The 27,256-nt window shown below is 34.2% G+C and overlaps 3 protein-coding genes across 3 annotated transcripts in view; 2 read left to right on the top strand and 1 right to left on the bottom strand.

The window, feature by feature from the left end:
• The window catches only part of LOC100243941 (cell division cycle 20.2, cofactor of APC complex), a 29,712-nt gene extending 20,704 nt beyond the window's left edge, over positions 1-9,008 (top strand). The window contains exons 8-9 of the mRNA XM_059737153.1: positions 8,588-8,743; positions 8,823-9,008. The gene's annotated coding sequence lies outside the window, so the exon portion shown is untranslated. The remainder of the gene's footprint in view (positions 1-8,587; positions 8,744-8,822) is intronic.
• Positions 1,716-8,581, bottom strand: LOC104879454 (uncharacterized). Its single transcript, XM_010652283.3, has 3 exons — positions 7,391-8,581; positions 6,131-6,850; positions 1,716-2,168 (listed from the first exon to the last, which is right to left on the bottom strand). Exons 1-3 carry the CDS (start codon positions 8,375-8,377, stop codon positions 2,091-2,093), a joined length of 1,785 nt encoding a protein of 594 aa, XP_010650585.1. The 5' UTR covers positions 8,378-8,581; the 3' UTR covers positions 1,716-2,090.
• Positions 9,009-10,469: 1,461 nt separating the features above from the next.
• On the top strand, positions 10,470-26,947 carry LOC100247346 (U11/U12 small nuclear ribonucleoprotein 65 kDa protein). Its single transcript, XM_059737152.1, is given in 13 exon segments — positions 10,470-10,864; positions 15,146-15,217; positions 15,315-15,554; positions 18,845-18,920; positions 19,078-19,254; positions 19,657-19,848; positions 19,936-20,106; positions 20,765-20,852; positions 21,089-21,147; positions 23,239-23,304; positions 24,189-24,304; positions 24,634-25,062; positions 26,421-26,947. Coding segments are annotated over 11 exon segments (1,392 nt in total). The 5' UTR covers positions 10,470-10,697; the 3' UTR covers positions 24,273-24,304; positions 24,634-25,062; positions 26,421-26,947.
• Positions 26,948-27,256: the final 309 nt, after the last annotated feature.

Raw genomic sequence — 27,256 nt, 5'->3', positions numbered from 1 at the left:
AATGATTTTGAAAGCACTACACGAGTAGATCGCATGGTTTTGATTGGAATTGATACCGGTTAAAGACTGAAGATGATTCAGCACCATCTATAGTGACATTGCCCTTCTCCAAGTTCAGATACTCAAAGAGGTATAGCAGTGGGGAATTTGATTACATTGCATGAACAAAAACTTGATGGAACCCCCACACAAAAAAAAATTCAAAACTTTTTTTTCCTTGTTGCCAGTTTTCACTCAACCATTGACCATTTAGTTTCAAAATTCATTTCAGCAACTTCAGAATATTTTTTTAAAAAATTTCAAAACTTGTATGACTTTCTTCATTCCTTGAACTTGAATTTAAAGTTTCATTTGAGTTAGAAAACAATTCTGGAATAGAAGATATAAATGAGTCTTTAAGGGGGCTCTATTTTCACCCAGTTCTGGACACCCAAGATCTTTTTGCAGAAATAAAATAACAGATGACTTTTTAAATTTGATTCTATATTTTTCCTTAATTCTAGGCTTCTTGAAATTGATCTTAGATTTATAAACTATTAAAAAATATGCTTCTTTGAGGGAGATATGATTTTTCAAATTCGTACCTACTGTACATGTTGGATTCTTGACATCTGATTAGCTTGAGTGTTCTAAAATTTTTTTTGAATACTATCCGATCCTAGATTCATTTTTTATGTGATATAAACACTTTGAACTATGTGTGTGATTTTTTGTATGATTTTTTGTGATCACTTATTATTTTTTAAAAATTCATTTATGCATGTCACTATTTATTTTTACCTAATCTGGACCTTTTGGAACTTTTGGGTGTCTTTGCTGAAATTTGTCATTCGAATGAGTGTTTGGCTTTTGGTATCTTGTTCTAGATGTGTAGGAGTTGTTTCCTGAAATTTTTTGTGATTAAATTCCACTCCAAGATATTTTTTTAGAAATTGTTTTATGATGCTCTCTTTACTAACTGTATGCTGATGATCTTGTATTTTGCCTGAATTTGTTATTTATTTTTGGGGTCATTTGACTTATCTTGGCTCAATTTTGACTTTGGTATTGTATATTAGACATAATGAATATGTTATATAATTTATGCTTATCCTAACCACTCTAGCATTTTTGGAGGAATTTTATAAATTATGCTTGCTATTCAGGTATGCTCTTTATCATTTGCTTTTTGGAATTTTATGAACTTGCATGTTGTTGTGAGCCATATCTATGTCTGATTCCATCCTTGGGTGCTTAGATGTATGTTAGATTTGCTTGGATAAAATGCATGTTGTGTACTATATTTCTATATTAACTTTGATGTTTTATGATAGCGCTTGAAAAGCAGTCCAGGTACACATTCAAACTTTCCTTTGCAATTGTGATCTGATTTCTCTTTTTCGGTATGCCAGTACTGAAATCACCTTAGCCAACCTAGGTATCTATAATCAACCAATTAATTGCTCCATTTCCCTCAACTTAGTTAGTAGAGACCTTTGGAGGGCTTAGAGGGGTGCTACTTTTTAAAGGTACCTTCCTAATAGGTAACCTGATCCCCGGACCTAAACTTGGGTTTTTCAAAGACACGTTTTTCCAAAAACTATGAAGTCGCTTCTTTAGGGTTTTCTTTCTTGTTTTATTTTCCCTTTTAAAATAAAATAAAATAAGTGGCGACTCCAACTTTTCCAAAACTAATTTTTCACCAATAAAAATGAGTCTCGCCGACGAGTGGGGATGCACGTGAAAATGCGAGTCCACAATTACATTAATAAAATACAAAATATTTAGTAAGAAATAATGAGTTTGAACTTGTCTAATCAAGTCAGGGCACAATTTGAGAACACCAAAAATGTACAGAAAAACCCTGAGGGAAAAACAGAAAAAAAAAAAAGAAGAGAAAAACCAACAAGTAGAACCCAGCTAAAAACCAACAAAAGCCCTAACAAGGATCAATGGTCAACCTCCGGAATTATCAATGAAATTCAAAAAATGAGCTCCCAATCTTTATTCTCTAGGTTGTCAACCAGACAGAGCTGAAGACACCCAGCCAATCCCAAATAATGCTGGCCTTTTCCATGCTGGGATACACTTGAGCAGCATTAGCCTACCATTTATTCCAGGTCATTTGGTTTGAAGACATGATTCAGAACACTTTTGGAGATTAAAGCAGCCTTGAGGAGAATTAAAGCCTGCATAACCAATCTTCAAATTAGTCTTTAAAAGGAACAGGATGTTAACGGACCATGATTTATTGGGGAATCCAGTGATCCTCTCTTTAAGTGGATGCAAAATTTAGTGTTTTTGGCTAATTCTTCCTTTTTTTTTGGTTTATGTTTGTGTTTATGTTTTTGTTTTCTTTTGTTCTGTCTTGCTTTCTTTTCTTGGGCTATGGACATATCTACATATGCTGCTATAATCACTATATTATTTTATTGCTCATAGTTGTCAAGTATTATGATTTAAAATGGAAGGTTTTCTGTTTTAAAAATATTACTCATATTATAACAAAGAAGAACTTAAAGACTCACTCACAAACAAAAAAACAAGAGTGTTTGTTAGGATCGAATTGTTGGAGTATAGTAGCAAACACTATTTCAATGGTAACCTGCTAGAGTAGTAGGTGTTTATGTAGCAAATTTGATAGAAGTTTTTGGACTATGGACTGTAAATGCACCCTTGCATATTATCATTAACCACAACTTTGTGATCGACAATAAGGGCACACACACACACATAAATTGAGGTGAAGTTATGGGTTTATAATTTTAACTTAGACCCTTTTTTATGTGATTATTGTTCAAACCTTGCATGTTATGAATTAAGGTGAATTTAGTAATCTTTGTTTTCATTATGAATCTTTTTACATGTAATTCTTAAAAATTTATATGTATTGTACCAATGAATGCACTGGTTTGATCCTGAGAAGGGCTATGAATCAAACTGAACTTTGATTTTAGTTTTACACTATTGGAATAAAAGAGAAGCTTATTGATTTGTAGTTTTATTATCTTTTTTCATACAATTATTGTTTAAATTTATATTTATTATATCAAACTATGCATGTATAGGCTTGATGTTCCAAAGTAGCCATTTTGTCCAAGAATGTTGGAGGTAGGAACCCTATCCAACCCATCCCTCCTAGGGCCTGGCTCTACCACTCTATCCATTGGCTTCTTGTTGAATAAATTGTTTATAAAGTTATCAATGCCAAAAATTAATGACATCTAAAAAAATTGGTTCTTGAATTCACAAAAATTAGTTCTAACAGGTAAAGCCTCGTAAATACTACAAAAACCATCATTTTATTGTTTATTACTATCTGTTACTATAATCAATAGTAATGATCCTAAAACTTAGAAGTTGAGCTTTGTGTTATTACTTTGCTTTATACTATTAGAACAAAAAAATAATTTTATGATATTAAACACTAGGCTATCCATGATAAAATTAAAATTTTAAAGGTTTTAGTTAGCTTAATGCATAATTTTAATAAGCCCATAAAGGATGTCTACGTGTAATCTTGAGGTTTTCTTTGACATGTATAAATGTAAAGATAGAAGACCAAGGTTCGTTATGAATAGAGTTTTAAAACTAAGATTTTACAGTCTTATTTTCTGTCATTCACAGTGAATGACCCAATATTAGTTGATATCATTAAAGTATTTCTTTCCACAGCAAGTATCGTAAAAGTGTCTTACTAAAAATATTATAAGCAATAGAATGTTTGTTAGCAGGCTATCACCTATAAGCATCTCCATCAGGCTGGGTCGGCTTGAAATCCTGAATCCCAGGTTCAATGGTCAATGAGTTGGGCCAGGCTTCCTTTGATGTAGGGCTCATTGACAATCCCAGCCTCAACCTAGCCCCACTTTCCAAATTTATAACATTTCAAAAATTTTGGCTTTGTGGGACTTGAACCCATGCCTATCTTCTAGAGATGGCTTGATTTTTTTCCTTTTTAATATGTCTTCCATTAGTCTATGTATGTACATGTTTTTTTTTTTTATTATCAGAATATATATATATATATATATACACATATTCTGTCTAGACTTTTAAGAAAAAAAAAAGGCCTACTTTTGCAGGTGTACATGCAGGCTTAAATGCAGGACCCAACTTCTTGTTCTTCCTCAAGTCTAACATTCAAAAAATATTTTAAAAAATTCTTGCCAATGTTAAAAAATTCTTCTGTCAATCTATCTGTCTACTTATATGCATACATACATCACTTTCTTCCAAAATTCTCATAAAAACATTCACAAATCAATTCTCATTGCTTTGTTTTTGTATTCAACTTGCCGGTGACACAAGTGTAATGCGATTGAAGGCAAAAAATTCTCTCTCTGTCTATACATATGCACACACACCTATATCACTTTCTTCCAAAATTTTCACTAAAACATCCATAAATCAATTCTCATTGCTTTGTTTTTATATTCAATTTGTTGGTGTTACAAGTGTAGCGTGATTGAAGAAATTGAATTACCGGTGGTTTCAGAGTATTGAATTTGCTTGGAATTTCTTCTTTGATTTCTCCAATTTAAGAACATCTTTCTTTTTATTTAGTTATTATATTTTAATTATTATATTTACAATAACCTTCAATAAAGCTGCTAACAATGACACGGCAGTAGAAAGACTGAAACGTTATTTGCAATTACTAGTTGACCATGCTAAATTATTTCATGTCTATTGTATGCGTATTTTAAATTTACATGTGAAAGATGAAATAAAAGTGGTTGTAGATGATTTTTTACAAAAAAAATTAGAGGCATTATATAAAGTGTTAATAGCTCTCAAGCAAGACATGAATTATACTTTGAATGTTGTAAAATGTTAAATATGAGAAGAAAAAATATAAACTTAGACATGCCTACAATGTAGAATTCTATGTATAAACTTTAAAAGGTAATTACAAAATATATAAGTGGTAGAACTTTTTTGAAATCAAATTGGTTAGCAAAGATTGTGAAGGTCATTGATGCATTATCTGAATTTGATTGGTACATTGCCAACCTTTTAAGAGATCTTTTTGAAGTTTTTCATATTTCAATGGGTATTTTTTTGTAGTATATATTATCCAACATTTCATCAAGTCGTTATCCAAATAACTAATATTCATCTCGTGTAATGAGAAATATCCGATGATATAATATTTGTGATGATAGAAAAATTGACAAAATATCAGGGTGAAATATCTTTAATTTTTTGGCCTATTAAACTAGAAGCTATAAATGAATGGTTAGCTATTATTCATTTTAATAATGAAAAAAGACTAAAAAAGTTGTAGAAGAAATAAAATCATCATTATTTATTTTATTTAATTCAATCATCATGAGGCACCGCCAAGAAGTTTATTACAAATTTTACATTTTGCTTTCATTTCCTTTTTGTTGTTTTCTTGAGGAATCTCTACCCTGTTCATATAGTTTCTTATATTTGAAGTAAACTTCCTATTTTGTTGCATTTCATTAGTTGAGCCACATGTAGAAGTATGACTTGTTTGTTGTGATTTAGATGGACCTTCAAAAGGCGGCTATCAATATTATATTCAACACCTAATCCTAAATCAAAGCAAAAGCTCCAAGCAAATTTGGTGCTCTGAAACCATCGATAATTCAATTTCTTCCAGTTTTTTCCATTACTTGTATTGCCAACAAATTTAATGCAAAAGCAAAGTAATGAGAATTGATTTGTGGATGTTTTGGTGAAAATTTTGGAAGAAAGTGATGTGTGTGTGTGTCTATATATATATATACATTGGCAAGTTACCATTGTGAATAGTAACTATTTTTTTTGAATGTTGGACTTGAGGAAGAAAAACAGACTGAGGCCTGCATTCAAGCCTACATGTAAGCCTAGGTCTGCAAAAGCGTCTTTTTTTAAAAAAAAAAAGTCTAGACAGAATATGTATAGATATAAATTAATGGAAGAAATAAAACAAAAACAAAAACAAAAAAAGAGGCTGATTCGTACCTTTCCAAGGGATAGGCATGGGTTGAGTCCCACAAAGCACAAATTAGATTATGAATTTTGAAAGGAGGCTGGCCCCATGGGCTTTCAATGCAAAGGAAGCCTGACCTGACTTGGCCTGATGGAGATGCTTATATGTATATATGAATGTTTGTGGAGAAAAGAGATTTAGATTTACCTCCTCTTCTCCTACTTCAACCTCATGCTCCTCTGAGTTGCTCACAAGGACTCTAAGCTTGTCAAGATCAAGGATGCCATTGATAGGTGATAGTGGTTGAATTGTTAGGTCATCGTTGATCAGTAGTAAGGTTTCCTTCTTTATGAATCCTCCTCCACTTACTGCCTGACCAGGAAGTTTAGGATTCATAAAGCAGAGTTTTTCATGCCAGGGATACAAACAAACCATATTTTTCCTGAAGCAATCAGAACACTTATAACTTCTGTAGGTTGCTGGATCCTCCTCTCTGATTGGTAGCGATTGATTCAAACTGAAATCCATTGGAAGCTTGGGACTAAGAAGCATCTCCTTGCATTTGGTAGACTTGAAACAATCCTCCAATTTTGAGCTTCCCACACTTCTATACAAGTTGTCCATGCAACCCAATGAAGAATGTCCCCTTAACAGTTTAATTATAGAACCTAGAGGGAACGTGAGGAAGCTCAGAACCAGGTTCACAAAGTCTTCTTTAGCTTCTAGGCATAACACCCTCCTGCTGGACTTGTCTATAAGGAGCTTTACCTTCATCTTCCTAAACTTATGAGATGGTCTTTGTGATCTTGTTTCATGGTGGTTAGATCTGCTGGATGATGCTGCATTTTCTGTGTTCTCTTCATTGGACAAGAATGACTCTGTCATTGGGGTCTTGGATACTAGTGAACGCTTGAGTAGATACAAAACCTAATTCAAGATAAACAACAAAAGAACATATATCATACCAATTATAAGAGAGAGTTACAATCAAATCTCATTTATAGGACTTGGGTGAAAAAAGATTTATTAGAATAAGTGATAATGAAAAATTCAATCATCCATGAGTTAGAATCTGAGTGTAGATTAAGCTTCAGTAACCTCTAAGGTTCTGTTTGGAACATTAAGGCTAGGTTTGGTTTTCAAAAATTTTGAAGGAAGGAAAGAAAACAGTAAGCTTGTTAGGTTTTCTATGGAAAAGTTGAAAGAAAGAAGATTAAATTGTTAAAAGAATGAATTTTTTCCAAACTTTCCCCACCTTTATCTAAGGAAAATGGGGAGAAATCTTTTAACATTTTCCCTCATCTTTTTTTAGTATTTTTTTTTTCTCACATTATTCAATGACATCAAAACATAAGAAAAACATTTTTTTGCTTCCTTAATACTTTTCAGGAACCAAACATAGTTTAAAAAGCCAATTAGTTTACTCTTTTTCAGGATATATAGTTAGGTGCTGAGTTTTAGAAGTACCTCTTCCTCATCAACAGTCACAGTCAGTGCTTCAATGCCATTTCCACTTTCCAGTCTGAGCTTCTGAAACATTGCAAGGCTATGTGACATAGAAATGGGTGTGATGTGCAAATTGTCCGTTATTGTAAACCTTCTTGTTCCCTTCATGAATACCCCATCTCCATCTGTGACATTCTCTTGGTATTCTAGAAATACTTCCTTATCCATTGCTCGTCCGCAACTGCATACTGAATTCTTGACCATACTTGCCAAACGGAAACCTTCCATTTTCTGAGCTTTGGTTGAGCAAAACATCTTTGAGCATGTGTAGTGCTTAGCAGGCTCTGTACCATCAATCTTGAGAGCCAAGTTCCTACAGTGAACTTCATAGGCACTTCTGGGATTGAGCAGCATAGTCTTGCATGCTTTTGTTTCGAGAAACTGTTCATCTAGAGCCTCAACACTTTTATACAAGTAATCCATGCATCCAATACCCGATCTTCTCTCAGCCAATCTTATGATAGTCCCAATTGGCAAGGTGAGAAAACTAAAGAGAATGTCTACGAAATCTTTATCTGATTCTGCAAATAAAACCCGGTTCCTTTCCTTGTCAACTGCAAGCTTTAACTTGATCTGTTTGGGAACCTTCCTTCCCTGACCAAAACGTGGATAGAAGCTTAGACAAACGAAAAGATGCCACAACCAGATCAAGCAAGGAACCACCCGTTTAGAAAGACGCGTAGATGTGAAGCTCAATGGCTGCCTAATAAGTGATTTAACTGAAACCCATGATTGAACTAGAAAAATCCACACTGGTTTTCGATGAATCCAAAATGTGACTAGGAGAAGCGCCAAGCTTGGGTACTTAGTGACTATGGAGAAGAGAAGACGGAAAACAGGACCAGAAAACCAAATTATGATCTTAAGCAAACCATAAACGGTATTGTGAGCAATGACATATGAGAGGTATATCAAAGCTTCAAAGATGAAGATCAAAATCATCACCATTCAGAAGTTCCAGAGAACAGCAAGCAGCAGAAACCAATGAAAGGTGCAACAATGGAGTTTAGGCTTTTTTTTAGACTTGAGATTTGATTCTGGGGCTTTGGTTAAATACTTGAACAAGTCATAATTTATATATGTGGTTCTATATTTCTTTTTGGAGCTTTGGTTGGTTTCTTAAAGAAGTCTTTAATATTATACATTTTGACTTTTCAGGTTGGTGTACCCAGAAGAAAACACGAAACTGCAGAGAATTGATATGGTTTCGACTTAGTCTATGGAGCTTTGGGTTGCTTCTCAGAACAAGACCATGAAGGCTGATGATCCTCCCCCTCAACTGGCTTGCCTGATCAGGGGACTTGGTTGTAGTAGGTTGTTTCTGCAACTCTTTAATTTTAATTTATTTATTATAATTTGATACTTTGAGATTAAATTATTTTCTATATTCCAGAATGGTGTAAATTCAGGGTTCCTATCCCTGTTCTTCCTATAGGTGATTCTTTTTGAGGGCATGTTGATTGGCTTGGCCCCATGACTCATATCTAGATCATGGTTTGGTATGGTGGAGGATGTTGCTTCTTTAGGTTTATTGGTGACTTCTAACGTAACACAATGAAACTTCCTTTTTTTATTTTTATGTCACCTGTCAAGATACTATTAAAAAGATATTTTTTTAATATAAAAAAATTTATGATAAAAGACTTATAAGCCAAGGAATAATGGGAAAGAGTCCTAAATCAATTATGTTTGGAGTAGAAGAAATTTATGGCCAAAACACTTTCTTCATCAAGGATGGAAATTTCAAAATTTCAAAGAGAGGAAAAGAACTTTCCAAATTACAAAAAATGGAAAGACCATTGTGATAAGAAGCCTTGTTTTTAAAGTTTAGTTAGATGTTGAAAGTCAAGTAGAAATTATAATTTATATGTGAGAAAAGATTATATTGAATTTAATATTATAGTTTGTACTTGACTTTCAATTCCTAATTAAACTTTAAAATTTTGAATTTGGTTCATTCAAATTATTGGTGAAGTCTAAGGTTCTATTTGGTAACTGTTTTTTAAAACAGTTCTAAAAAACCGTTTTTGATGATAGTTTTTTAAAAATTGTTTTTTGGTGTTTTGTTACATACAAAACATTAAAGAACAATGACATTAAATTTAATATTATATCAAATTTTGAATTTGGTCTATTCAAGTCACTGGTGAAATCTTAGGTCGTATTTGATAATTGTTTTTGAAAAGAATCATGAAAATCAATTTTTAAAAATGGTTTTTAAAAATTGTTTTATAATATTTTGTAAAATAAAAGTTTGTTTAGGAACTTTAAATATTTTTTTAAAATTTATTTTTAAAATTTTTAAAAATAAAATTTATATCTAATGCTTTATTTTTAATTATTCTATATACTTGGATAATTATAATAATTTTTTAAAGTGAAAACAATAAAAAGAAATTTAAAAGATGTTATCTGAAAACACTTTATTTTTTATTTTTTAAAATAAAAAATAGTTTTTTGTTATCAAATGTGTTTTCTTGTTCATTTGTTCTAGAGAACAAAACACTGTTCCAAAAAACAGAACAAGTCCTAAATTGTTGAACAATAGCATATATCAATATAATTTAAGATATAAAATAATGAAATTAGATATAAATAAGAGTTAATTGATTAAAAGAGAGAAAATAATTCAAAAATTACAAATGGATTCATTCTTGTATTTTAGCATAAAAAATGACTTTTTTTTTATAAATTTATTTTTAAAATTTATATGAAAATAATATGAATATAGAAGAATATTTATGTAAAAAATAAATTACTTTCAAAGTTTAAATATTTGAGAAGTTATTTTTACAAATTCGGGATTATTTCATGATTTCAATAAAATAATCTTATAAAAATAATGATATTCAAAAAGGGCAATGGGAAATCAAGAAAATACGGGGAAGAAAAATAGAAAAAAAAAAAAAGTTAATAAATTATTTTTATATTAATTTCATTTATTTTTATCTATTATATAAAAATTAAATAATTTTAAAAGATATAAATTTCAAATTAATTTTACTTATATTTAATTTTCTTTACTGTTTTTTCATAAAACAATCAAACAAAAATCAATTTTCTTTAATATTTTTTTTTCTTTCCATAATATTTCTTGAACCAAACATGACCTAATGTATTTATTTATTTATTTTTCTGAAAATATGGTTTAACTAGTCTTCTCCGTTGCTCCATCACAAGATCTGTAAATTGTCCAAAACGCAGCGTTTTGAGCACCAGTCCGAAACCCTAGGTTTGAAGAAGGGAAGCAAGTGCTATTGAAGCTCTAATGGCTTCGCAACCCATGTTAGGCCCTAGAACGCAGAGTTTTGAAGCAGAAAAATCGGCGGCGACGCTTTTGATTCGGCATCTCCCCGAAGCCATTCCTCAGGACACCCTGTCTCGCCTCTTCTCCAGCTATGGCGCTTCTTCTGTCCGTCCTTCCACTTCTGGAAGGTACGAATCGTTTTCCATGTATGAGTTTTCATATGTTTCCCGCTAATTTTCTAGTTCCTTTTTAGCATTTCTTCGAATTTGAAAATATAAACAAGGAATGAATGAAAAAAAATTATGAGCAAGTTTGATTTTTTTGATTTTATAGTTTATTATTCATGGGTTTTTAGTGAAATATTCGAGTTTTTAAATTTTCTAGGGAAATATTTAATGGGTTTGTGTATATGAAAGTACGGGGTTGTTACTTGGTAGTGGAGACTGAAATTCAGAGAAGTTTTCTTTTTTTAGAAAATGAAAACAACGAAACTTTTAGTTTTAGATCATTTCAGTAGTTGAAGTGTTTGCCCTTTTTTAATGCCTCAAGAATGACGGATAAAGTAGTTCTCATTTCTGCTACAAAACCACAGTCCTGTGATTATTTTCATTTTCAGGTTTATGGGGTAGCACCAATTTAGAACTTATAGATTTAATTAAGTTGGATGGGGGTGGTTTCCAATCATTTTGTAAAAATTTACACAAAGCCCAAGCAGGGCATAGTATTGTACCATTGCAGTTGTATATCAGTCCCTATTGATATGCTAGAGCTTGAGCTGTGGTAAAATATTGGTCACTGCATCTTGCATTTCTTCTTTTCCTTCTTCCATAAGTTGAACATGGAGAAGGAAGAGATAAGAGGGTCCTATTGAGAATGTGCTAAAAAATGTAGAATAGAGTCCAACCATAGTGACTAATTGTGCATCTCATGCATGAGGATACTAGCCATGGTTCAAAGTAAGACTTGGCTGAGTCATATTTGCCTCAACCCTTTCGGTGTCGAGTACGATACCCAATACCATCTCAAACTCAAACTCAAACTCGATCAAGACTCGTTTAAACTCGGTTGACTCGATCCATATTCTAAGTTGACTTTGTTGAACCGTCTGAGTTACCCAAATAAATTATTTTTCTCACCAAAGTTTTTAAAGGCAAAAGCGTAAGGCGAAGTGTTTTCGTATCCTTGAGGCGAGGTATAAGCCTTTTGAGACCATCATTTTCAGAATTAATAAATATTAAAATATAATTTAAAATGTATAAAAATTTTAAATTATAATTGAATTATGCAAATTTTTGCTATTAAATCTCAAATTAATTTCATATCCTTTTTTAGAATATAAAATAATAAAATTTCAATTATATAATGAAGTTCAAAGTCTACAAATTCATATTCTAAATAATTTAAATATTAAATTGATTGTCTAATTTTTTTTGCTAATTTTTTTGTTGTTTGAAAAAAATTAATAACTAAAGAAAATTACAAAGTAAAATAAATTCAATTATCTAATTTTTTTTACTATTTCGAAAAATCAATTATCTAAATTTTTTTACTATTTACTATAAAATCAATTATAGAAAAAGAAAATAGTGTTTTTCTAATTTTTTAAATAGAAAAAGGGGGGGGGGGGGGGGGAGGAGGCCAACTTCATTAAACAAAGAGATCAAGAATGCTTTTTGAAAAACCAAACCAAAACAAAAAGATAAGGAAAAAACTAATATGTGTGAAACAAAAAAAAAAAAAGTGCAATATAAAATGAAAAATAAAATATAAAACTAATTTGGGAGAAGAAAAGATATTGGAATTGGAGAGAAGAAACGAATGGAGAAGGAAAAGGGAGAAGAAGGAAGAGCTGAGAACGAAGGAAAGAAAGAGTCGAGGACCATATCGGGAGATCTCGTTGGATCAATGGAGAGATGTCGAAGTTATCTACACGAGATTGAGCTATTGCCACAGTTCACCGACAGTGAATTAAGAATTAGGGTTTTTTTTTTTTTTTTTTTTTTTGTGTTTTCTCCATTGATTGCACTTTCCATAGGCTCTTTTGGTTGAAGACAACCCTTTTTGTATTTTTTTTTTTTTGGTTTTGTCGCAGCAACAAAAGCACGTCCGAGGCCTATGCTTCAAGCACTAATGCGTTGAAGGGGCATTGGAAATGCACCTTAGATACTCTTCGACTCCAAGGTGTGCACCTTTTAGGAGTCTAGCACTTTTGTGAACATTTCAACTTGTTTTGGGAACGCTTTGCCTCAAGGCGCACCCTGAAGCGAGCCTCACCAATGCCTTTGAAAATACTGTTTCTCACCAAAGCTAAGAAATCTCTGAAAAATTAGAGATTGCCTTCAAAAATAAAAGCTTTTCAAGATTCAAGACCCTTGACGCATGATGAAGAGGAAAGAAATCGACCTTACCCATGACTGAGTCTCTCTCAACATGATATTGATTTCCTCCATTAACATGCATGGCAATTGCTGCATCTGCCCTCTCCTCTCTCTGTTTTTGGTCTTTGGTGTCATGGTGATTTCCTCCTTTCTCTTTTATTTGCCCTCGTCTCTCTTCCTATGGTGTGTCTATCCCCCTATGGTGTGGGTGAGTAGGTGTGCATTGTGTGAATTGGTGATTTAAAGAAAGGGTAGAGATGTGTCATTTTGTATGAATTGTTTATCATTTTATATGTTAATGTGGTATGAATCATTAAGTGATTAAGTGTAGTCTAAAACTCTTTTTTTTTGTACACTTTTGTGAATTGGGGTAGGGTATATTTAGAGTCTCATTCTTTGTCCTTGTTTGACTTTATAGAATGGCTTTTGTCTAGATAGAAGAAAGGTTTTTCTTTTTGGCCTAGTTCCTTGGGCGTTTTGTGTACTTCGTGTGTACTATTCTCGCCTTTCTAGGCTTTTATAGTACATCCTCTTATTTGCCTATCAAAAAAAAAGAAAAAGTGTAGTATGAATTGCATTAGTTTGAGGTAATATATTATCATATTTTATAATCTATTATTTTATATGATAATAGTTTAATTATTTTATATGTTAATGGTGTGGTATAAATTATATTAGTTTAAGTAATGTATTATTTTATATCGTAATGGTAGCATATATGGTGTATTGATTTATCATTAACAATATATTGATACCATTTAATTTATTATTATAATAATATATTAAAATCATTTAATTAATAATATATTCTACTTTGTTTGATAAATATAGTTTTCTATTTATATTTAAATAGAAAGTGTTGTAATCATTTAATTGAAACTAAAAATGGAATTAATAATTGAATTATATGTCTTTTAGTAAAAATATCATTGTATTTGAAATAAACTAATTTTCAATTCTTATCATTATCATAAATCACATTCTACGAAAACTTTATAACGATTTAAATAATGTTAAATATGAGAAAATTTTATTTTATTACTTTTTTAAAGCTTATTTAATTATATTATTTTTTCTAAAAATTTTCATAATATTTTTATAATTTTAAAAACTTTTTAACAATCTTATTTTGCATATCACCCGATATTGAGCCGAGAAGTCGAGATCGATGTGTCTTGAGACCCTCCAAGTTGATGGCTGATTCCGCGACTTTGAACCATGATGCCAACTTAACTATTGGAAAAAAATTTCAAAATCGTTGCAAACCTTCCCCTTTTTTTCTTTTCTATTGCAATTTCTAGTAGAAATGACATCTCTTATGTCAATTACACCAAAGGGATATTAAATGAATGAGATTGGAATATATGAATTAGAGCCACTTTGAGGTTTCCTATGAAATAAGGCATGGAATGGGGCCACAACAAAGAAGTTCCGAGAGTTTCGAAGGAACCTTCATGCTGATATTCATCAGGGGTTGAGAATTGGAATTGAACTGTATGAGATCTAATCTCCTGTTGTTCCTTGGTAACTTAGTGGTCTACTATTAATTGGTTGTAGGTTTGAGTTCTACTTGGGGAGATTTAATTTATTTTAATTTCTTTAGTTTAGATTGAAAGGACTTGCTTCGACTGTTAACATTAGGTAACTTGCCCCATGTCTTAGTTCCTCTTGCGTTCTATCTCATTGTATTGCATTCTATCTTGCAATATTTGAGAATCACTGTTAATACCTTGGTGTAGCTTTGAGATAATCCTTTATTCCATAGCCTTAGAGCTATTTACAACTAGTCAATTAATGATAAGGACTAAGGAGCAAATTTTTGCTATCCTACTAATATTTTTCTTGCTCTACTATTCTGCCCAAACCTGGTTGAGGAAGAGTTGTGCGGTGTAAAACAAAAAAAAAAAAAAAAAATTACTGATTCGGGCCAAGCATACTATAAGTAATTTTTTTTTTTTATGTGGTGAGTAATAGGCTCTGGTTTTGTATTCTTCAAGAATTCTTTTGTGTATGTATGCATGTATGTGCGTGTGTGTGTATGCGAGAGAGAGAGTATATGCAGCTTTCATAATCTTTCTTGTTTTGGTGCAGATTGAGGAACTGTGCATTTGTGGATTTCAAGAGTGAAATGTTGGCTTCTCAAGCACTACGCCAATTAAATGGGTACTTATCTCACAGTTCTTTTTATTAGATTTCCTTGTTCTTTAATCACAAGAGCCTTATTTTGTATATCTTGTATTGTCTTCTTATGTTTGGCTAGGCTGAGGTTTCTTGGTAAAGTTTTGTTAGTGGAGAGAGCAAATAAGCCAACTGAGGATGATAAACAAAAAAGTGAAGCTCTATTTGGCAAGGATCTTACTAAACCTGCATCTTTAATAAAGGATTTTACCATGGCCAGAGATCTCGGTGAAGGATTGAAGTCAAGCTCCTTACCTGCTAGTGAACCCATCGCTGCAAGACTCGGCATTGATTACCCATTTCCTCCCCACCTTGAGTATGTGTTTTTTTCTCTCACTATTTTTAGTGTCTATTTCTTTTTAGCACCCTTATCTATAATACGTGAAATGGGGTTATAAATAGAGAATTCTTATATGTTCTCCATGAGCTCTTTCTTCATCTTGGATGTACCTTTTTAGGATATCAACTGGGGCGTCATCTTTCTGGTTGGTAGAGACCCATGTGTGTGCTTCATGTGAAATTTCATATGCAAACGCAAGTATATTTTATCACGTGAAAAAATCAACATAAAAGGGCATAACTGATGAACACCATTAGCAGAGGGATTATGTTAAAAAGTAAAAGAGAGTAATCTCTCTCTCTCTCTCTCTCTCTCTCTCTCTATATATATATATATATATATATATATATATATTCTAAATTCTTCCTCTACATATTTTTTTGTGAGAACTGTAGTAGGTCCTGTTCTACTTTATATTAACATGAGAAGCATTAGTGCAGTGTTTGGTAACAAAATAAAATAAGAAAAAGCTCTACTAAGAGTGATCCATGAGAGTGGGTGAGGGATGCCCTAGGCTTTTGAAGTACGAGCTGTTTTGTAATTCAATTACCTCAAATTTTGGGTTGCCAAAATTTACCATCCGGTGTTTCTATATATTTTTTATTTTTATTTTTATTTTTTACAAATAAAAGACTATCTGTGTTGTTTATCTTCTCGTTCTTGTTTGGCAATAATTCCTTCTTCGTTGGCACAGAGATTTCCTGTCTGGTTTACATAAAGTAACCTGCTTGTATCTGATAAAAAAATGAAGTGACATGCTTATCTTATAGGTACGCTTACCCCCCACCAGATGGAAATATTCTTTTTTTTTATCAGAAACGAAGAAGATTATATTAATAAAAGAACAAATACAGAAGAGAAAAAAGAGACAAAAGAAAGAGAAAAAAAAAACCAAGGGAAGGATGAGAGGTCCTTCCTACACAATAACCAAGGAGAACACCCAACAATAGTAATCTAAAAACAAGAGAAAACCCAACAAACTTCAAACTCTTTAAACGCAAACCCCAATCCAATTGATTTGAAGGATGCTTAGAGGAACTCCTCTAAAAGCTTCAGTACAAGAAGCCCATAGAGAAGAGTAAAACCAAATCAAATCCCACACCACCTCTTCCGTTCTCCCTTTATCCTCAAAGATTCTATTATTCCTTTCTTGCCACACCATCCAAATCAAAGTAAGGCAAGCAATTTGCCAAAGAATCTTGCCTCTTACTGAGTTCCCCAAGCCTCTAAAGGAAATAACCAACATATCCTCAATGCTCCTTGGAGGGACCCAAATCACACCTACTAGATTGAACAACCTGTGCCAAAGTCCAATGGTGACGGGACAATGAAGAAAAAGATGATCAATCGACTCTCCATTTCTTTTGCAAAGAATGCACCATTGAGGACAGAGGGCTTTGTAGGGTCTTCTCAATTGCAACTTGTCATTAGTGTTTACCTTCCCATGTGCTACTAACCAAGCGAGGGCCTTAACCTTTGAAGGGACTTTTGAGCTCCATAAAAACTTGGCCGGAAGGAACATTAAAGGATTTGAATCTTTTGACAAGGCATAGAAAAAAGATTTCACTGAAAACGAACCTGACGAAGACAAAGACCACGCTCTTGAGTCTGATGAGGAAGGGGAAAGAAGCACAGAATGAAGGGAGGACATTAATCTCTGAAGGAGATCAATTTCTGAATCCGTTAGATTGCGGCGAAAGTTAAAATTCCAAGACAATGGAAAGGAGTTGCCAAGGACATTTGAGACAGTAAGGTTTCTCACAGAACTAACTCTGTAGAGTTCAGCAAATTGAGCACACAAAGTTTGGTTTCCCCACCAAAGATCTTCCCAAAACTGAATTCTCTCCCCATTGCCCACCACTAGGCGAACAAAAGGGGAGAACTCTTGAAAAACTTGAGCAATAGCCTTCCAAGGACATCTGTGAGACCATCTAACCACCATGTTGGCGTCCCATCCATTAGGATGTGTCCCATATATACTCGCAATAACCTTATGCCAAAGACCGCTCCTTTCTCTAGGAAACCTCCAAAGCCATTTCCCTAAGAGGGCACTATTTCTCATAGAAGTCTTCCCAAAGCCCAAACCTCCCATCTCCCTTGGTCTACTGACAACCTCCCATCTGATAAGGTGATCTCTCTTCCCTTCCCCGACCCCAGACCAAAGAAAATCCCTTTGCATCTTCTCAATCTTTGAAGCTATAGATACAGGGATTTTGAAGAGGGAAAGGAAATAGCTAGGGATATGAGACAGACAAGACTGAATTAGAGTAATCCTCCCACCCAAAGACAAATAGGTCTTTTTCCACCCATCCAGCCTCCTCGAAATTCTCTCAACCACTGGATCCCAAAATCCTATTGTCTTTGGGTTCCCTCCTAAAGGGAGGCCTAAATAAGACAAAGGCCACTCTGACACTCTGCACTCCAAAACCAAAGCCAAACTGGACAACATTTCCTGCCTAGTGTTGATACCTGAAATGGTGCTTTTTTCTAAGTTGATTTTTAAACCAGATACTTGCCCAAAAACCAAAAGGATAATCTTAAGGTTTTGAAGAAGATCCAAAGAGGCTTTAGAGAAAAATATGGTATCATCAGCAAACTGTAGCAAGGACACTCTAGTCCTATCCCTCCCCACAAGGAAACCCTCAGTTATCCCAGCTTCCTCAGCTCTAATCATCAACCTACTTAGAACATCTGCTACTAGAGTAAAAAGGAAAGGAGAAAGAGGATCTCCCTGTCTCAATCCTCTAGAGGCCTTAACCCAACCCTTTGCATTCCCATTAACTAGGATAGCAAAACTAGAAGAAGATAAACAACCCCTCATCCAAGCTCTCCATTTCTGGCTAAACCCCTTCCTTTGAAGCACATGATCTAAAAAGCCCCACTCCACATGATCATAGGCCTTCTCAAAATCAATTTTGAAAACTACCCCTTCCTCTCCTGACCTTCTTTTCTCATCCACCACTTCATTGGCTATCAATACAGCATCCAATATTTGTCTCCCTTCCACAAAGGCTCCTTGCGAGCCAAAGATTGTTTCATGAAGAACTTTACGTAACCGCCCTGATAAGACCTTAGCAATTATCTTATATAAACTTGTAACCAAACTAATAGGTCTATAATCTGAGATTTTGAAAGTTTGGCTTTTCTTAGGCACCATAGCAATGAAAGTCGCATTTGTGCTTTGATTTATTACCCCTTTAGTGTGGAACTCAAAAAACACCCTCATAAGATCCTCTTTTATCACATCCCAACACTCTTGATAAACTGCTAAGGTAAAGCCATCCAGATGGAAATATTCTGACCAACATTGTAAATGCTCTAATTGCTGTTCCTCGCTTCTATGTACAGGTTGGCTCTAATCTCACACAAAAGCTACTAAAAAAATGGAATGGAAATTCTCTTCCTTGTTAAATAATCATTATCCATTAGTTGGTTTTAATATAATCATCTACAAATATATATATTAATTATTTTTTCTTTATATTACCGAGCTTTTTAATTGTAGGTGTTGCACTTGATGAATAAAATGAACATTCCAGCTCCATTTCGTATGGCCTTGCCCACCCCACCTATACCACCTCCAGTACCTGCCCCGCCAACACCACCTCCACCCCCTGAAGCTGCAAGACCTAACTTGGAAGACCTATCTAGTGGCGAGTCTGAAATGGAATCATCAGATGAGGTGATCTCTTGCTGCTTCATTGCTAAGATTCACAAGGGACATGCCTTAGTTACACTCGTGCACACACACACACACACACACACACACACACACACACACACACACATATATATATATATATATATATTTTTTTTTTTTGTATGTATACAAAATAAATTACTCCATCCAAACACTAGAGCTTTAGAACTGGAAGCGTGTTTATTTTTCTTGGCCACATTTTATGAGATTCAGTGGCTGGTGGTGTTCTGTTTGAATTTCCTTCTCCTTTGTATTCTTATTGCATGATCATCATGCTTGTATAGGATATTATTTATCTAGTAAACAAAAATTAATTGAGTGTTTTTTAATATCTCTTCCAAGATTCTAGCCGATTTTGATACTTTCTTGTCCACATGTTTTCAGGAGGTTGATGGCAAAGCCTATTCTCCTGGGCCTCCAAGAGAAACAAAACCTGGTCGAAAGCGTGTCAAACGAGAAGCTATTGCAGGCCCTGGAGTTGATAAAGATGTGGCTCATGAGGCTGTTGGAGTGAAACCTGCCACCTTGGTCCCTAAAGAGATTCCAATGATAAAAAAGAAGAACCCTGTGTTGCAGGTTATAACCCTTCCCTTTTGAGAGAAGTGAGTTGCCAGATGGTCTTTTCTCTTTACCATTTTTTGATGTCTCTTTGGTTGGTTGCAGATCAAAATTGCCCCCAAGGTAATCACTGAACATAAAGATGAATGTAGCATCATGAAAGAATCGGAGGATTCTGAGAAAGAGGATTTTGATCTCAAACATTATGCAACCTTGGAAGAATTAAAAAGTGGAAAGTTGCCTCCAGAGGAAATCTTATCACTTCCAATGTTTAAGGTATTGGAATTGAAAAGTTTAAATGCAATTATCCCTTGAAAGAAATACGTACAAAGCATGAATCAAATTTACTGATTTTCTGAAACCTAACCCATTTGCTTGCTAGATCAAAACTTTGTCAACTTAATTTTTCAAAAAGTAATTGCAGGAAACTTATTTATGCTTTACTTGATATAAAGTTCCTAAAAGAAGATAGTATGGCAAGATCTTAACATAGTTTTTCAACATGTTTTTGGGAGCTTTTACATGATTTTGTCATAATATTGTAGTTATTCATTGCCATTTCCTTTTCTGTTAGCATCATCTGGAAATGCTCAAGTTCATTTTTCTTATGAGTTTATTCTGTTTGATAATTTTCCTAAATTGATATGAATTCTGGTGTTTTCAAATTTTCTAATCTTAGCGGATGTCAGTACTTTTTGCACACAACAATGCCTGTACTGTTTGAGGGTGGGTTGGCTGCAGGAATTTTAAAAAGATGCCTAACCACCTCACAAATATGCATTTACCTTTTTTTTCTTGCTTATTAAAAAAAAAAAAAACATTTTAAGGAATCATTAATTATGAATGAAGCATATTTGAAAAAAGCAAGATTCAGTTTAGGTGCATATATCATACTTGTTGAGTAATTAATAAGATGTTTTCTTGGACCATACAGAACTATGCGGCTGGGAATCCTGCTCCTGTGTTGTACATAAAGAACTTGGCAAAAGATGTGGTTGTAGATGACTTCTATTTCATATTTGGTGAGTTTCAAAATTGACTTGTGCTAAATCTGATTGACCCCTTCTTTTATTTTTATTTATTTATTTATTTATTTTTAAAAATCTTGTATGACCATTTTAGCTAAATCTTTTTGGTCCTTATAAAAGAGACCAAAAGTTCTATGAAACTGTAATTTTGAAGTCCTTTTTTATTCTTTGCATATTTTTTCGTACAAAGATGGTTCTGGTTGATTTGTCTTGAATGTAATGTACTTCAGGATCATTATTTGGAAGTGTGGATGCTGCTAAATCTGGTCTTAGTGTGAAGTTGATGCAGGTGAAGTCTCTTGATTAATTTCTAACCATAGATCAAGCTTTTTATATCTTTGTTTGAAATTGATGTTTGAGTTTATTCTTAAAATCACATTTAAAACTTAAAAAAGTATCACTGTCATGTCATTGAAGCTCTTTATTTTTATCCCTTGGTTGGAAATTATAAATGTAATTATATTATATAGATTCGCAGAGAAGGATGAGATATTGTTCAGAAAGAGAATGTAGTTACGTACAATCCCCATATGTCCCTAAACTGAAAACCCAATGGGGGTACAGGATCCCCCATGGAGACAAAAGGAGAGATGACTCCTCTCTTGGCTAGTCTGTCAGCCTATTGATGAACCAATCTGGTGACTGGTAGAAGGCTGAACAACCTAACACGCTTGTGAGATTCGCAATCCTATGCACCCAATAATGTATTGCCGTGATTCTCTCCATCCATTAGCCACCTAAGTAAAGACTGGCTGAGTTTCCCTTAACTCCTAGCTCTTGCAATTTTCAAGCCCTCTGATTATGAAGGGATCTTTCATTGATAGCTGTGCTTGCTTTGATAGAAAAGGTAGGGTGATCCTGTATGAGGCTGCTGTCCCCCATTTGACTTGGGTTAACCAGGGAGCAGCCATCATAATCGAGCATCAGGGTACTTCAGGCAGGGGGGTCTACTGCATCCAAATCTCTGTTGAAATTGAGCTTCAAAGGGGTTGGCTGCTGCACCCTAATCTCTATCACTTTTATATTGGGGGATGATGAAATCCAGTCCCTCAAAATATTGCATGGCGTGATTCCAGAAAAGTTGTTGGTGATGGACATTGAGAGAATTATGAGAAAACAAAAATTCTCCCCCAGAATAGCTAGGATAACCCTATGCATTCTGAAATCCTTCCAAGGAGATAACTTACTGACTGTGACACCTTGTCCTAAAAGTTTTTATGGTTTCCCTCCTTCCATAAGCACTGAAGCACACAAGGGGAGCTACTCACCTAAGGATGTTAGCATTGGCAGTCCTGGTCATGATCCACCATCCTTCACAGAGGTCTATAGCCAAGTGGAGCCATGGATTCGGCAAACATAGTGAAGATGGGTGACTAGATAATAGGTATTAGAATCTTGTACAGAAATAATGCTTTTTCACTCTGGATATAGCCTGGGTTGTATCGCAAGTGTTTTCCAGTTAGGTAAGCATCCTTGGAGGCCTAAACAGAGTATTGTACTGGATTGGGATAGGTTAAGTCTTCCTGCAAATGATGGGCTTTTCTTTTCTAGATATGATTACAGTTGAGAAAAATCCTATATAGATGCATCTAAGCCCATGAGAGACTGTGATTACATGAATAGATTCCTACATAAGACATGAGGCTTCTGTCCTAGCAGTGCTGTAACTTTGGATCGAGGCAAACTAGCATGCTAACAAACATCTAACTCGGTGAATGCTACTGAGAGGATATGTGAGAGTGCCTTAGTATATGGTTTTATTTAATATGTTAGGATGAGAGAAGAATGCTGGTAGTTGTTACATGATTACATTTTGAAGCTTTCATTTTCAAGAACTGTGTTTATGTGGGTGTATATGGGTGAAAACATCAAAAGGAGCACATGTTAAGAAGGCCTTTTTTTTCTGTACACAGTTTGATGTGATCAAAGTCCTATATGGATAGTGTATGAAGGGGGAGATTGTGATTATTTACAAGTAGTGTCATACATAGACATAGGCTTCTGTAATTACAGTGTTATAACTAAGGAAAATAATCATCTCTTATTTTAACTTTGTGAATGCTACTGGGAGGATATATGGGAGTGCCTTGGTATATGTCAGGCCGAGACAACAGAGGTTGCTAATGAATGGTTTCATTTGCTATCATTGTGTATGAATGAGAACCTTGAGCATCTGTATGACTCTATTAAAAGAATTCAATGTTAAGAGAGCCTTTTCATTGAGAGATTTCATTTGATTAAACCTAGTCTTGGGGCATGAAATATGATCATATTGACAAATAGTTGCAATTTGTTGGTTGATCAACATTTTCAGCCAAATCAAAATACTATAATTGCGTAATATTTGAATCTGGAAGTAATTGCACCTTTTGGATTTCAGGAGGGAAGAATGAGGGGCCAAGCTTTTGTGACATTTCCATCAGTTGAACTTGCTCATCATGCTTTGGTATGTGTCTACACTAATGAAACTGGATATGCCAATTCTATCTTTCAGAATATGTCAAATTGTGATGTGCTGTACTTTGTTGTGGTTAGTAACTTAGTCCATTCTTATGTGCTTTATTCTTGACTAAAATTGCAAGCAGGAAACTGCATCTGAGGATCTTGCTAGTCCAATCATTGATAAATAAATCGAATTTTGTTTTACTCCATTGGTCTTTCCATGTTTTCATTGCTTTATATCCCCCGTACGTGAATGACAACCAGATTGATGTAGTTAAGAAGCAATGACATCTAAGTATCTTTGCTCTGACTTTGCTAGCAACTTTTTACCTGTGAAACTACCCTTTTCTTAGCAGAATTTTTTTTCTTCTTTCTACTTTGCTAACAGCTTTCTTATCTGATCTTCCCCTGTACTCAGAATCCCTATTGTCAATAAAATTTGGATCCAACTGCCAACTCAGATTCCAAACTCAAGCCATAGAAAGGCTAATCAATCAGTAACATCCTGGGTTTGTTTGCAATATATTTGTGCAATAGAACCCGCTCACTGTTCTTGATCTCATAAGAGATATGGTGGTTCAAACCCTTCTTTAGTATTTTTAGCATGTCCACCCTTGTAATATTTATCTTAATCCACCTCCATCTCGTTGATGCCAACCTCTTCTTATTGAGTGATTGCAGAAATGATATGAGATTTTGCTAAATAAGAGCAGTTTATGAAGTTTTGTTTGAAGTCTTGACCATTAAAGTAGATGTCTCTATTCCCTGTACTTTTTTGCCAGTTTGACTGTAGTGGTTATAAAGTACTCATTTATCATGCAATTATAATCTTTGGTCTCAAAATGTAGTGAACTGCTCATTTATTAGCAATTTTAATCTATGGTTCAGAATGTAGTGAATGGATACGTTTTCAAAGGCAAGCCAATGATTATCCAGTTTGGTCGGAACCCTGCTGCTGCAAAAGAGAAATAAACAGATATCCTGCAATAGGAACAGCTATTATGGTTAGTTCCCAATTGATTTTACCTTGTTTTGTTATGGTATGCAAGCAATTTGGCATGGAACCCACAACTTTTAGAGTGAGGGTTTTCAAGTGGCCAAGCAATCGGCTTGACTGTACTTTAAAGCTCAAGATTAGCAGTCTTAGCTTCACTACGTTGATGCATGAACTGGGATGCAAGCAGTTGATTAATACTTTGATGTTTGACATGGTTACTGGGTCTGATCTTAAATTCAGAAAAATTAACTACATTACACTGTTAGTTCATTAAATCTCATATATTCCTGTACATTTAATCATTTTGTAGTTTGATTAATTTGGTTTACATGGCAGATGCATGAGGACAAATGAACCTACTGAAGAGGCCAAGCCCAGGTAAATTCTGACGATGATCTGCTGCACCAAATGCAGGCACTTATGCCTTCACTAAGTTTATCCTTTCATTTATCGAGGGCTTGAGGGTATTGAATACAAGCACACTCCTGAATCAATCATAATGAAGGATGTGAAGGAAATTTTTAGGCCAAAATTTTTTCAGGTGGCCAACCCAGTTGGCCTTGGCTTCTCAATTGTCACGCTCAGGGCAACTATTCCATTTCTATATCCTTCATTAAACCCTAATGCGATTTTTGAATTGACATCATAACCATCTTCATTTGTGCAGTTAGTTTTGATTTCTAGAGCTGTGTGGACTGACTTTCTTTCTTCTGATTAGATTTTGTACAACACATTGTGTACCTTGAGAAGGATTTTTCATCCTCTGTAAGTATTAATCTCATAGCAATGAAATGTTCATTTCTACCTGATCTAATTTTCTGTATTATTTGCTCAACCCATTCTTAAAAAAATACATCTGAAATTGTATTTTGTGTAACTCATACCCTGCAATAGCTCAGTTTCAAGGTTTTAATCCCAAGTTGAAAGTATATATCATAGCCAAAAGATCAATTAATTCCAACAGTTAAAAGGATCTAAAAGAACTTATTGCAATAATGAATGGCTAAGCACAAAGACAAGAAGATTTGTCCAACATGAGGCCCTTGCTCAATCCAGTTCCTGATAGAAGGCGCCTTACATGAGGATGTGGGATTAGACCTGTGAATTAGAAATATTCTTAGTAAGGGGGAAAAGTAAAACTTGCATTAGCAAGCGAGAATTAAGAGAAATTTACAGAAATTAATACAAAATACAAATCTCCAAGTTGACTTGGAGATGCAAAAATAATATGCAAGACAAGTTTGGACTAACTGAAAAAAAATACTAAAGATCGAAATATATATATTTTTTTAATAATTGAGGAACTTTTCATGGTCAAATCCTTATGACTCTCCATGGAACCTAAAACTTGAGGTATTTATCGTCTCATAACAACTAGCACCAGGTAAATATGCTAGGATTTGAACTCAAAACCATGTGTCACTTATTGGGATCACATTTCCCAGTATTTGCCCTGATCAATTGGGCTACCATAAGATTGAAACCTAGTTTTATGCCATGGTTATATAATGGGAGAGGTTTGCGGAAAAGAATGAGAAACTAAAATCATCATTAAAACTTCACCATGGTTTGTAGAATAGTTTTCATTATGATACAATAAAAAACTAAAATCCTAGGTTAAAAGAATAAGTTTTGAGAAACATTAATTTTAACCTAGTAGATAATGAAATTCATCATAAATTTTCGGTTGCATCAGGGTTTGCAATACTTGTATCCTTTCATTTTTCCTAGACAATTTTTTTCGGAATCACTAACTTTGCCTAGAAAATTGTAGCAAATTACATGGACAAAATGAAACACAAACCTTTGGTTATGCCATGTGTGTGACCATTAATTGAAGGCACCTTTTGGCATTCCCAGACTTTCATTAACAGCCTTTATATAAAGGGTTGGATGCCATCACAATCAACTTCACCAAGCTCAAATCTGAGAGAGAACAAAGTGAAGGTTAGAAGTGTGTGTGTGTGATTAGCAATGGAGGGAGAGGGAGTCCTAGCAAAACAAAGCATTGTAGTGTGTGTCTGGAACAAAATAGTAGAAGCTTACACATGGATGAAAGCCAAATTAAATTCACTCTTCAAGCTCTTCACTGAATCCATCACTAAAGCTCTTCTGTGCCTCAGGTAGTTTGTTACCTCTTGCTGTGAAAAACTCAGAGAAATGCTTCCAGGGAACAACACCAAGCTAGACGCCTTGTCTGAAAAGAAATTAGTGATTGAGGGGTTTCCTGAGGAGGGTTCTCTTTTGGATGAGATGAGGAAGCTGGAGAGGTTCGTTGGGCTGGTGGATCCATTTTTGGAGGTTGGGAGCAGCCTTGAAATGAAGTTTGATTGCCCAAAACTGAAGACGTTTCTTGACCTGGCTGAAGGGTTGATCCAGTTGTTGGAGCATAATCTGTAAGCAGCCTGACTCTCATACTTGTTCTTGTTGAAGCCTATTTGATACACCGCATAACCAAAAGTTACTAGAGTTTGAAAGGAGTAAGGTAGAGCTGAGATGGTCATTTTACTCTAATAAGTCTCTCTGTTCTGTTCAGTTCAGTTCTTCTATCTAAATGTAGTTGGTGGTCATAGAGTTGAATACTAATGTCAATTATCAAACAAGGAAGCAAAAGAATGGCTTGAGATCTTAGATAATTTTAGTCTGATCATACCCAGTGCCATAGCTTTACTTCAACACTTCTCAGCTCCACAAATGCGAACATCTTTCATGATTAATGTTCACATTGACAACTGCATCACTTGGAAATATAGAACAAATACCTTGTTATGCTTTATAAATGAAGGTGCTTGTAGAATAATATTCTTAGTTGATGTACTGAACCAACCTAGAGAAGCCAAATTAAGAATCAAAGGGCAGAAAACTTCCTACACTTTTGCCTACAACCTCATTTGAATGAGACACATGCATTTGGGAAATCCCTAGAAATTACTGTTATTTTTTATCGCCAAGTTGACCT

The sequence above is a fragment of the Vitis vinifera genome, chromosome 5 (assembly GCF_030704535.1).
Source record: "Vitis vinifera cultivar Pinot Noir 40024 chromosome 5, ASM3070453v1".
NCBI classification, from domain to species: Eukaryota; Viridiplantae; Streptophyta; class Magnoliopsida; order Vitales; family Vitaceae; genus Vitis; species Vitis vinifera.
This window is presented reverse-complemented; position numbering and strand designations above follow the sequence as displayed.